The following is a 12,303-nucleotide window of genomic DNA, read 5'->3' as shown; positions in this document are numbered from 1 at the left end:
GGTTGAATCAAAGTTCAAGTTGATAATATGTCGTTTATCTTCTTCTTTTCATCCTTCCAGGGAGCTCACAGCGAAGGCACTCCTCAATGGCCCGAATCCACTCCATGACTATAGAAGCTCCCATCACCAAGGTGGGTTAATCTCCCTCCTCATCAATCCCTCCCAGCCTCCATCATATGATTAGCAGTTTTTTACTGTTTTATATCTCATGACTGAACTCTTGTGTTATAAAACTGCCACAACCGCCATGAGCGCTTCTCGTACAGCAACTAGCACCGAGTCTAGAGGCCACGCATACCATGTCAAGAGGAGATAGGCTGATAAAATGCCACATTTCATGCACAAGACAGGAAAGCATGTTGGACCAGAATGACCTGCTGTTTCAGTGGGTTATGTAGTCTGCAGCCTGGATAGTCGGAAACAGAGAAAGTCCCCAGGGATGGGTCATATGACACACCGCAGTTCCTCTGCTGTATCATTTGACTGTGTAGTCAGTCCCTGTAGGCGTCATCCTCTCCAGAATAAAGCACTGATAGAACTGCTCCTGCTTTGTGTGTGTGTGTGTGTGTGTGTGTGTGTGTGTGTGTGTGTGTGTGTGTGTGTGTGTGTGTGTGTGTGTGTGTGTGTGTGTGTGTGTGTGTGTGTGTGTGTGTGTGTGTGTGTGTGTGTGTGTGTGTGTGTGTGTGTGTGTGTGTGTTATTTCTGTGGGGTTTTTTAAGCCTTCTGACCTCGCCATAGGTGCTCATTGTCAGAACCTCCGGAACTTCTGACTTCTTCTCTGGAGGTCAAAATTTAAATGTATGTGTCTCTTTTGTTAAACACCATACCGCAAGCCTTGTCCAAACATATTTTATTACCTTAGATATGTTTTCAAAATTAGATTTTTTTTTTGTTTTTACTTATTTGAGACCATTTTACCAGCTTTGATCTTTGATTATTGCAATTTACAATTTAATTAAAGTAAAAGTTTTGGGAACTCTGCTTATTCACATTTGTATGTAGAGTTTTGTCCCTAGAGAACGTCAATACCACTCTCATGTCTGTCTGTTCAATATGAAGCTACAGCCAGCAGCGAGTTAGCTTAACTTATCTTAGCCTAGACTGGAATGAATGGATTTAGACTGAAATGAAGGGGAAACAGCTAACCTCAATCCATCCAAATGTAACAAAATCTGCCTATCAGTACCTCAGAAGCTTACCAACTAGTACTGTATATCTCGTTTGTTTAATCCATATAAAAACTAAAGTGTAAAACTAGATGAATATGAAGTCCAGCACATAACCCCTATAACTTAAACGACATAAGTGAGCATTCCAGATGCTGGTAGGTAGATTTTTTACTAACGGAGAGAGCCAGGCTCGCTGCCTCCCTTTGTTTCAAGTCTTTATGCTAAGCTATGCTAACTGTATCATGGCTGTAGCCCCATATTTAACTTGCATATGAGAGTGGCAAAATCTTCTCAACTAACTCTTAGCAAGAAAGCATATAAGCTTATTTTTGCAAAATGTCTGACTGTTCCTTTAACAAAAAAATGATTGATTGACTATATGCTGCATATTGTTGGTTTTTAATTTGTCACCTTGAGTAAAGCACTTTGTTACTCTTTTGTTTTGTCAGGGGTGAAAATGACAATAATAAAGTTGATTGCAAACCAAATCATCGCCACTTTAGTCTGCACTTGTGAATGTGGTACTAAATTCTCATCAAATGTTTTTTTCTTCTGTACCTCAACAACCTCAATTTTTCCTCTTGCTCCAACTTGGCTTCTCTTTTTGTTCCCATTTCAACCTATTTCCTATCATTTAATCTCTATTTATGAATTCCTATTTGTACAATGTTAAAACATCAAATTTGTGTTAATTGATTGCACACATACAGTATTTTTTTCAAATATCTTTTATACTGTATTACTCAGTAAAATGTAAAGATTTGTAAGCATGAACACTATGCCAGATGTAGGGTATATGTGATTTGTCATGTGATTATTGAAATCTGCTCCCAAAGGTTATTTACCTCACTGTATTAGAAGTAAGTCAGTTCTTCCCTTTCAGTGAAGAGATTTTTAACTTATAAGTTGTCTCTTTCGAGGATTTTTCTTAGAAGATAAATACTCACCCTGGTTTTCTAAAAGTATCTACAAAAAATATTCTTATTTCATCATCCAGGTGATCAACATCATCAATGCAGCGCAGGAAAGCAGCCCTATGCCCGTGGCAGAGGCCTTGGATCGGGTACTGGAGATCCTGAGGACAACTGAGCTCTACTCCCCACAGCTGGGCACCAAGGATGAAGACCCTCACACGAATGACCTTGTTGGGGGGTTGATGACGGTAAGGAGAAGGAGGGGCTTTCGAGAGATCTGAAACACCCAAACTGCTTCCGTCTGCTACAAATGAATCGACTCTCGGATGATAACACATGTCAGAGCATTTGCAGGATTCCACAGTGATAACCCGTATGGCCATGCAAATGTCCGTGAAACATTCACTATGAAGGCCCATGATATCATGTGTGAGAGTTGGGAGCCTTTCGTGTGTGTGTGTCAGCAAACTTTTTGTGAGCATTTCTGTTCATATCTGGCAAGACAGAGAGACTGAGAGAGAGATTAACAGACAGCAATGGTGAAGTACAGAAGTAGAAAGAGTGCCAAGTTGGCAGTCTTGGCAACAACCCCAGAGGAAGTGTTAGATTGTCCTTTGTGCTCCTGTAGGCTGGAGAAAAAAAGCCCACCCCACCCTCTCTTTCTCCCCCCCTCTCCCTCCCTCCCTATCTCTCTCTCTCCCTCTCTTTACACACATGCACACAGTCACACTCACATGAACCTCTTCCTCTCGACTCCACAGGCCTGGAAACATCCTGTTCTTTGGATCAGATGAATAAGCATGGCTTTACTTATACATGCGCACTCTGAATACGCAGAGGCAGAGAAGGTGTTACACATACTGTAGACCCTCCTCAGAAAAGATTTGTTCTGCATAAGTGATAAAGGCTGATGAAACCAGAGAGCCATGAGATGTTAGTGGGGGTGCTGTCTAGTTTTAGGTGATCATTTATGTATGATCATGTTGGTTTGTGAGCTGCCTGTGTTGTTGTAGGAGTCATGCTTTCTTTTCTGTGGTTTGTTAGAGATTACATTTTTTTTTTTAAACTTTTTTGACCAAACCTTTCTCGCCCCTCCATAGCAAGTTGTCAGTTTGACACTTTACAGAACTATCACTGAGTAACGATAACAAATAACGTCTGGCACCCCTACTGTGTCATGAAACCAAATTTATGACTCCCGACTGGGGCAATCACACATTCTTTCTATTGATTCATCTGAATCAAAAGAAGACCAGGAGGAACACAGACCAGATTAACAAAATGTTCCCTGAAAAAACAGAAAGACGTTTGAGATGTGATTAGATGTCTCATCAAGTCGGTGAAGAGATGCTCCTATTGGTTTATGAGGAGCCTGGTAGCATATTTTATTTATTTGGCCTTATGTTTGCAGTTTGTTGTGGTGATGTGTGCTTGGCCTGAACTCCAAAGACCCTGTGAACATTAAGAGAAGAGTTGTCAATCTTTCTGGGGAGAAAGTCTTAAAATAGCTAGTGTGTACAGAGGCAGCGCCACCATGAGACAATGCTCGGGTCAAAGATGAGCCAGTCTCCTCTTCCTTTTTCACTTGTGAAGTAAACATTTCACTCTGCGACACACACCCATGAACTCTCTGACGCCCAAAATATATATCTAGTAACAGTATGACTGGAAGATGTTAGCCTTTCATTAGCGTAGCTGACAAGTGGCAAATATGTTTTTTGAGAGAGGGGTTCACAATTTCACCATTTTCATGGTTTATTGACATACAGTGGCCTGAGGATATCGTTTTACACCTCATAACACTACATTTTAAAGTCAGGCGTCACAGTGTGAGACAAATGTAAACAATATTTCTTCTTTTTGTTGTACTATATGAATACAGAACTCTTACAATGGTTGTTTACACATTCACAGCTAACATAAAAAACACACAGGGTGATAAAACCTTTATTTACACACTTCTTAACATGTCTTCTATTATAAACAGCTGATGCAAATCACAGTCTTAGAATAGGAGGGACATTAGACTTGTAACCACCAACAAGCAATGTTTGATTATTTGGGTGATGAAGTGTTGCCCCACTGTTAAGCCCCATTTACTATCACAGCATGTAGCAATGCCCTGAGGAAGATACATTTCATAATGGAATCATTTACTGTAGATTATGTGACATATGTACATAAATTTACATGGTGTCATTTCTGACACAACTATTACGGTTCATGAATATGGTAATTATTTTCTAAACTGCATATTGCTCTCATTAATTAGCTCAGCTTGGCTGCCTCATACTGCCCCTCCCTCTGTATGCTAGTGCGGAAATGATACGAGGTGTCTTCATAACGTAGTCTCCAAAATATTGTGTCACAGCACAGATGAAAGAACACTCATAAAAGTGTTAATACAGAAAATGTGGAAAGTCCATGTCTTTGTTTCCTCTTATTTATACTGTTGTGATTTGTTACACCCTTGCCTTAATCAGGATGCATTTTTATGCTGCAGTTACAGTAAAGTGTAGCGACAAGGCAACAATCCAAAATCTGAGTCTTGTTTTTCATTTAAATCTTGGGAAACATTTCACCCAAAAGAAAATTAGCTTTCAAGAATCAGGTGAATTCAGGGGGTCATTAGCACCTGAGAAATGTTAAAACAACCTGACAAAATAACCATTTACTTTGACATGATCTTAATCTGTCCAGATACTCAGATACTCCTGGTGCTATTACATGACTTTTTTTAATCAGCTCTTACGATAGAAATTCCTCCTGACTTGCAGCTAAGCCTGAGAGTCATTTGTAAGTACCTACATGTAAGTCACAGGAACATGACTGGTCTCACTCTGCTTTCTGGCCTCTTACATAGAGGCTAGATGTTAAATCAATGCATTAATGCTCACTCAATCTCTGTCTTTCTCGTTCACAGGATGGTTTGCGCAGATTGTCAGGAAATGAATACCTCTTTTCCACAAAACGTGAGTCTATTCAAAGCGTTCATGAGAAACAACATGAAGCGATATAATGTGTTTTAGACTTCGTAGGTATTCTGTCCAACGCATGGAGAAGTACTGAATTACAAATTTCTAATCTCCCCCTGTTCATCTGAATGCCTCATTTCTTGTCCCTTCCCTCGCTTACAGAGCCCCATCATATCCCCAGTCACCTGACAACTCCTCTGTCAATAAATGACATCCCCCCTCGTATCGCCCAGACCATGGAGAACGAGGACTCTTGGGACTTTGACATCTTCAACTTGGAGGCTGCAACCATGAAACGGTAAGGCAGCAGCACATTTACACAGACAGACTGTATCTAATTCATTTTTTTGTATAAGGAGAGCTTCTGTTAAACTACCATGCTAATTCCTCCTGCAGACCTTTGACCTACTTGGGCCTGAAGATCTTCTCTCGCTTTGGGGTCTGCGAGTTCCTCAACTGCCCTGAGGCCACTTTGCGCTCCTGGCTGCAAGTAATTGAAGCCAACTACCACTCCAGTAACTCCTACCACAACTCTTCACATGCAGCTGATGTCCTCCACGCAACTGCATATTTTCTCTGCAAGGAAAGGGTCAAGGTAAATGACTAATTCGTTTACAGCCTTTGTGTCTGTACAATATGAACTAGATTTTTACTGATTTTACGTGTTTGTGATATTAAGCGCCGGTCTCTGCTCAGTCTTGGGTGAAAGGTGTTCCACCCGAGCTTTTGTTATCCTAGAAAGCCAAGTGTGTCAGTGGCTCAGTAAAACTGGTCGAGGGCATGCACTGGCTAAGCTGATTACCAAACTGTCTATTTCTGATCACAGTGGAGTGATCTTTCATTGGCTTAGCCAGTGAACTGTGAAGTTACATCACCCAAGGTTAATGAGTCCCTGGAAATCTGCAGACAGGTTAGAAGGTCTGTTATGTTGTGAGATTTATTAGAAAAAAGTGGAATTCTTTTCATGATCTGTACACTGTTACTGTGTTTTCTCTTTATTTACGAAAATGGTCAGAGGCGCTTTCTGTAGTCCTGTAGAAAACTACCCAGCAAGCAAGGAATGATGCATGAATATGAGGCCTAAAATAACATATAGCTTTGTACAGCTGTTTGTTGTGTAGCTTTGAAATGACATGTTTTAAAAATCAACAGTATATTGTCTATATTCTTATACTGACATCGGAAATACACATTTTTCTGTATCCTGGAAATATTCGGATCCCCTCTAAATGCAGTTAAATTAAGGTGAAATTTAAACATAATAATAAATCACGACTGTCTCTCACATTGTAGACCTACTTTGTGGTTCAACCTTCAGGCTAAACTCGATGTGCATCATCGTTTTATCTCCAGTGGGATGTGACATGTCTAGTGAAAGGAGCAGACGGTTATGCTATGCGTGTTATGTCCAGCGTTTGGTCCAGTGAATCATTTTGCCCTGCCAAACTGCACCCCTGATAACAAGAAGATCATGGTTGATTTTTCAAGTACAACAACTTCTTCAGTCTCCTACAGCCCCATTTTTTCATGTTGTTTGTCCTAACAGCAAAGTTTGGATCCCATTGACGAGGTGGCTGCCCTGATAGCCGCCACTGTGCATGATGTGGACCACCCAGGCCGCACCAACAGCTTCCTGTGCAACGCAGGAAGCGAGCTGGCCATTCTCTACAATGACACAGCTGTGCTAGAAAGCCACCACGCAGCACTGGCCTTCCAGATCTCCACCAGAGACGATAAATGCAACATCTTCAAGAACATTGAAAGGTAGATCATCCTGTACACAATGAACAGGTCACCCCAAAAAAATTATGGTACCTTTACTCATCTAAAGTTCATAAAATCAAGTTAAGTAGATTTAGTTTTAATATGTACTTGCATGTCCGAAACAACTGTCAATCAAATATTATGTAATATGTGCTCAAAAGACCAATACTTACCTTGGTTTCCCCAAAGGAAAACTAAGGTAATATTTTTGACTGACATGATGTTAAGAAGTTAATGACTGAATTTAAGATTTTGGCTGAACTATTATTTATTTTATTCAAAATGCTAAACTAAGTTAAGCTCCTGGCTGTGTGTTTATGTGGAATATAAATGATGACACTAAAAACCCAAGTTGTATGACTATTTCTCGCAAACTCTGCTTTATGAGATAAACAAATATACTTTAATCACCAAGTTTGAGAACAACTCTATTATGTTTGAAGTGCTAAGTGTTTAATTTCTTTACAAAAATAGATTTTGATACCTGGAGTATCATGGGGATGAGCTAAGACTGTGTATGTGCCAATGAAAGCAATAGTGTGTGTGTGTGTGTGTGTGTGTGTGTGTGTGTGTGTGTGTGTGTGTGTGTGTGTGTGTGTGTGTGTGTGTGTGTGTGTGTGTGTGTGTGTGTGTGTGTGTGTGTGTGTGTGTGTGTGTGTGTGTGTGTGTGTGTGTGTGTGTGTGTGTGGACAGCGGTGGGGTAGTAATGTGATTTGAGTCCTAAAGCAGAATAGCTCACATGTGCTGGTCCCCTCAGAGGGGGAAGGTGAACAAAGCATCCATTCATTGCCACTGTCACTGCAGTCAGAGGGGGAAAACTGTTCACACGGGTTTCCATGCTATCTACCACACTGTCATCTAGCTCTCTTCTCTCTTTTTCTCCTCTCCCTGCCATCCCCTCCTTCACCCATCTGATTTCTGCCCGTCTCTCTCTGTCTCTCTAGGAATGAATATCGAACACTACGTCAGGCCATCATTGATATGGTGCTCGCCACTGAGATGACCAAACATTTTGAACACGTCAACAAATTTGTCAACAGCATCAACAAGCCGCTGGCTGCACTGGAGGAGAATGGGGTGAGATTAACAGGGAAAATGTTTTAGCACATATTCAAAATGTTTTAATATTTAATACATGTATAGAGGTGTCAGGTTTCATTTTAACATTTTACATAGATGTGATGACAAGCAGGAGCATACAGACACCATGTAAACATAACCATGTCTTCTCACTCTGTCACACACGGGTGCAGAATCATACTCAGTCCAACAGCATGCAAACAACAATAGTTTAAGAGCATGAGAGATGATGATACTGGTTCAGGGGGCTTGTGGTCTGTTGTTGCCTGGGCACAGATATCTTTGTGGGGAGAGAATTTTACAACTTGGTACCATCTTTCTCATCTCTGTGTGGAATGCCCAACACAGACATTTAAAAGTCGTCTTGCCTTTTTAAGGCAGGAATGATACAAATAAATGATATGATGAGTGCTTAATCTTTCCTTGACTTTTTTATATTGAATACAACCACTTTTAGTTCAGACAGATTATCCATTTAAGTGTTTGGTATTGTAATTAAAGGTACGTTTAGTTAATAAAATAACTATTTTGCCTCTTAGTGTTTGTGTCTCATGTACATTGCCATTTCATTGTAAACCTTTAGACCTGAAGCTCGAGATAAAACAGGGACCTCTCTTATCTTGGCTCAGCAAAATAGACCTTCTGTACTTCTGCTTAACATAATTGTCAGTGAATTCAATCTTGAAATGTACAGATGGCTGCAAATCATGTGACTGTCTGAACCATGCTGTACTCTTTTACATCTAAGTGTTACACAAGCTCATAATGAACTCAACCTGAACGCACACTCTCCTCCTCCATAAAGACAACTAAAACCTTTATCATCTGCTAGTGTCATACTTGATCTTTCCAGTTGGTTTCATGTACAAACACAGTAAGTTATTTTTAAAGTTGTGTAGCTGCTGTGTGTTGTAGGGAGCTTCAGTACTTCAGCTTCCTTTGTGCTAATGGTCTGCTTCTGTTTTCAGGGAAACAGTGACGAGGAATCTGTCAAAAGCGTTTTGACTTCCCCCGAGAATCGCATCCTTGTGAAGCGGATGCTGATTAAGTGTGCAGACATCTCCAATCCATGCAGGCCTCAGGAGCTCTGTATAGAATGGGCCGGACGCATCTCAGAGGAGTATTTTGCACAGGTGATTAGTAGTTCGGAGAGATGGATCTATCAGGCAGCAGCTGCACTGTTTCTTTGTATTTTGTGTTTTTATTGTATGTGCAATGACTTCACTTATGGTGTTGTCTTTGGTACAGACGGACGAGGAGAAGAGACAATGTCTACCGGTGGTCATGCCTGTGTTTGACAGAAACACATGTAGCATCCCAAAGTCCCAGATTTCCTTCATAGACTACTTCATTACAGACATGTTTGATGCATGGGATGGTAAGACTGCACAGCATGATGCAAACACTGGAGACAAATCTGCATGCTATCATAAGTTAGGTAGTTAATACCTTATTTAAACAAGCAGCTTCACTTAGATCAAGATTTATTTTTTGAAGAAAACATTTCAAATTACGATATCATAGACAAACAATTAAAATGGACACTTAACATACACAAGGAAATAAGTAAAGGAGACACATGGCATTTGTACAGTCTGACTATAATGTTTTGAAATTGTTTGATAGATGAGCATATGCCCTTTAATACAGATGTCAAATTAGAAACTGAAAATAAGATTATCATCTCAAAAATGCAAACTTTTTATCCAGTACTGACCTTGTTAACCTTTTTTTTGTAAAACCGTATCAGCCAAAACATCTGGAGGGGATCTTTGAGTTTGGGAAAAGAGAGCACTGGTATCAAATAGGTAACAGATATGCACAGATATCTTAAATTGAAGCACCGGAATCAGTATCTAGAGAGAAAAAGTTTTTGCATCTGTCTTTTACAAAATGTATACATAGAGATAGTAGTATTTATTTTAAAACACATCTGTGCATTCCTAGCAAACAGTTTTGCTAATATAATCTATTTATCGGTTAAATCTAATATTGAGCCTGCAAAATCCTTTGTCCTGTCTCCAGCTTTTGCAGACCTCCCCAATCTTATGCAGCACTTGGACAACAACTTCAAGTACTGGAAAGGCCTAGACGACAGGAAGCTGCACAGCCTGCGACCGCCTCCAGAGTAGGCGCTGCAGTGTTCGGCCCTGGGACTCAGCGGTCCGGGGCAGGCCTCCTCTCTCCTGCTGGGGCGTCTCTCTCCCTGCCAGCCCAGCAAGCCAAAGGGCCTCCTCGCCTTCACTCTCCTGCTTCCGTAGCACGCCGAGCATCCACATGTCCGTCCATACAGAAAACACAGAAGTTGACTTTCTGACAGGCAGTTGCAGCAGCAACATTGCTGGCTTTACAACCCTGTCCAATGAGAACTGTTACAAACAGACATGGACACACAGCACTCTTATGAACTTCTCGTGCCTCTCAGGCATTAGCAGTGTAGCTGGTCAAGTGACATGACTGAGAGAGGGTCCTTAGAGGCCTCCTGGCTAAGCATCCGTCCCTTATTTACCACGTGGGCCCTTCTGTCTGCTTGTGAAGCTGACATTGCTGTTTGAGTAAAAACTGCTTGTTTACTGAAGGAGCGAGCAACACTGGAGGAGTGGATGGAAGTGAGGTCTGGATATGAAGGTGTTCAATCCACATCAGGCCATATAATCACCTTTGAGCTCCATCCCCGTGCTCACAGCAAGGCAGGACTGCTCTTTTTGCCTCTGGAGGCCGCACCAGAAAAGAACACTCCACTGCGTTTTTTTTGTTGTTGTTTTTTTTGGCAATATTTTCATGTGTCTTTCAGAAACACATCCAAGTTGACACATAGCTGTCATAAAAGACATGTGGGAGGGGATGCTTTCCTTTTGGGTCAGGGAGCGGGTCTTTATTTTAGGCCACTGCTGAGAGACAAAAACCTCAACATCATGATCATAGGTAACTAATTACAGATGATTTGGTATGTTATTTTTTCTTAGATGTTCCATATTTTCTATATTAAAATTCATAAATGAATTAGTTAATAAATAAGAACAAAATGAATTTTAAAAGAGAGAGAAAAGCCAAAGCTGATGAAGACAAATACTACTATAACTCTCAAAAAATTCACAATTATTATTCATATGAAGCATTACCATATTAAACATTTTTATTTTCTTATCAAAAGTACAGTACCAGTTAGAATGAACACTTTTGTATTGCACTGTAAACAATATAAGAAATGTCTACGTCTCAGTGATTTGTCCAGGGATGGGATGTTGCATTGGAGAATAAGCTGTTATTGTTGATCATCAGGAGTTTGTGTGTGTGTGTGTATGTGTGGGTGTGTTTGGGCTGTAGGTGTGGGTGCGTGGGTGTATTCATTGTTGCAACAATCCCTTACTCTTGGTTTAATGCTGTAAACCGCTTGACATTTGACAACAGCAGAAATATGTGAAAACATTTTGGACTTGAAAATTTTTTCTCCCAGAAATTTTTGTATCTGGTTTATCCTACTGAAAAGACTGCCTTATTTTATACAATATTTATACAGTACATCCCACTGTGCAACTGCAACGGACATCTGGAGTTTTTATTATAACATAGTCAGAAGGTTATGTTCAAGTAAATCTCAATATTTTTATAGACAATGAATTTTACACTGGATTTGCAGCAAATGAGATCAACCATTATAGCTATCTGAATACCTGTGAATTGGATGGTCACACAGAGCATGTATACAGAGAACTAAATGGTTAAGAAGGATGTGGATCGCAGAGTTGTCTATCACTGTCTTTAAGCAGTCTCCTAGAGGCCAGCTTGCATTGATTTTGATTCAAACATCATTCTATTTTGGCCACTTGTCCAACATCCTTATGCACAGACCCAGGGAACAGCGTTTTGTTCAAGGTTGGTTTCAGATTAGGATACTAATATATGTCAAAGATTGTTGCTTATTAAGAATATTTCCTCTTTAAACAGTATATAAATGCCATAACAGCTAAGCAAATGGTGGTTAATAAGATGTATTGACCATGGTTATCTTTGTTTCTCTCTTATGACAGAATTGTACACTCAATCAGGGGATTTGTTTCTTCCTTCTGATTCACATCTTGGTCTGAAGGCACGGAAAAAAAATAGAAACTATTCAATGAAAAATAAAATAATGTCAATTATACGTTTGGATTTTATTTCCTGAAATGATTCAAAGCCCGTCCTCATACTATTGTTGTCTTTGTTGTATTGTTGTATCTTTTTTTCACTCAATCTTTATTAGTGTACAATGTGACTTATATGTTAAAAATGTGTCTGTTAAGTCTGGAGAGATAAGAAAGGCCAAGTTTGACTGGATTTTTGTTTTGTTTTATGCAGGTAAAAAAATTACAGCTCTGACTATAAGGCAGTTGGCTGAGACCCTGCAGCGTGGACACACCT

General features: G+C 40.1%; 1 protein-coding gene across 1 annotated transcript in view; it reads left to right on the top strand.

The window, feature by feature from the left end:
• The window catches only part of pde8a (phosphodiesterase 8A), a 45,197-nt gene extending 33,152 nt beyond the window's left edge, over positions 1-12,045 (top strand). Inside the window, exons 13-22 of the mRNA XM_062424462.1 lie at positions 61-131; positions 2,167-2,331; positions 5,007-5,055; positions 5,221-5,356; positions 5,455-5,653; positions 6,605-6,822; positions 7,767-7,899; positions 8,871-9,035; positions 9,151-9,280; positions 9,928-12,045. Of these exons, the coding sequence (XP_062280446.1) occupies positions 61-131; positions 2,167-2,331; positions 5,007-5,055; positions 5,221-5,356; positions 5,455-5,653; positions 6,605-6,822; positions 7,767-7,899; positions 8,871-9,035; positions 9,151-9,280; positions 9,928-10,034 (1,373 nt within the window). The 3' untranslated portion in view covers positions 10,035-12,045. The remainder of the gene's footprint in view (positions 1-60; positions 132-2,166; positions 2,332-5,006; positions 5,056-5,220; positions 5,357-5,454; positions 5,654-6,604; positions 6,823-7,766; positions 7,900-8,870; positions 9,036-9,150; positions 9,281-9,927) is intronic.
• Positions 12,046-12,303: the final 258 nt, after the last annotated feature.

Source organism: Scomber scombrus, chromosome 1 (assembly GCF_963691925.1).
Source record: "Scomber scombrus chromosome 1, fScoSco1.1, whole genome shotgun sequence".
Lineage (NCBI taxonomy): Eukaryota > Metazoa > Chordata > Actinopteri > Scombriformes > Scombridae > Scomber > Scomber scombrus.
Note: the sequence above shows the minus strand (reverse complement) of the source record. Positions and strands in the feature narration are given on the sequence as shown.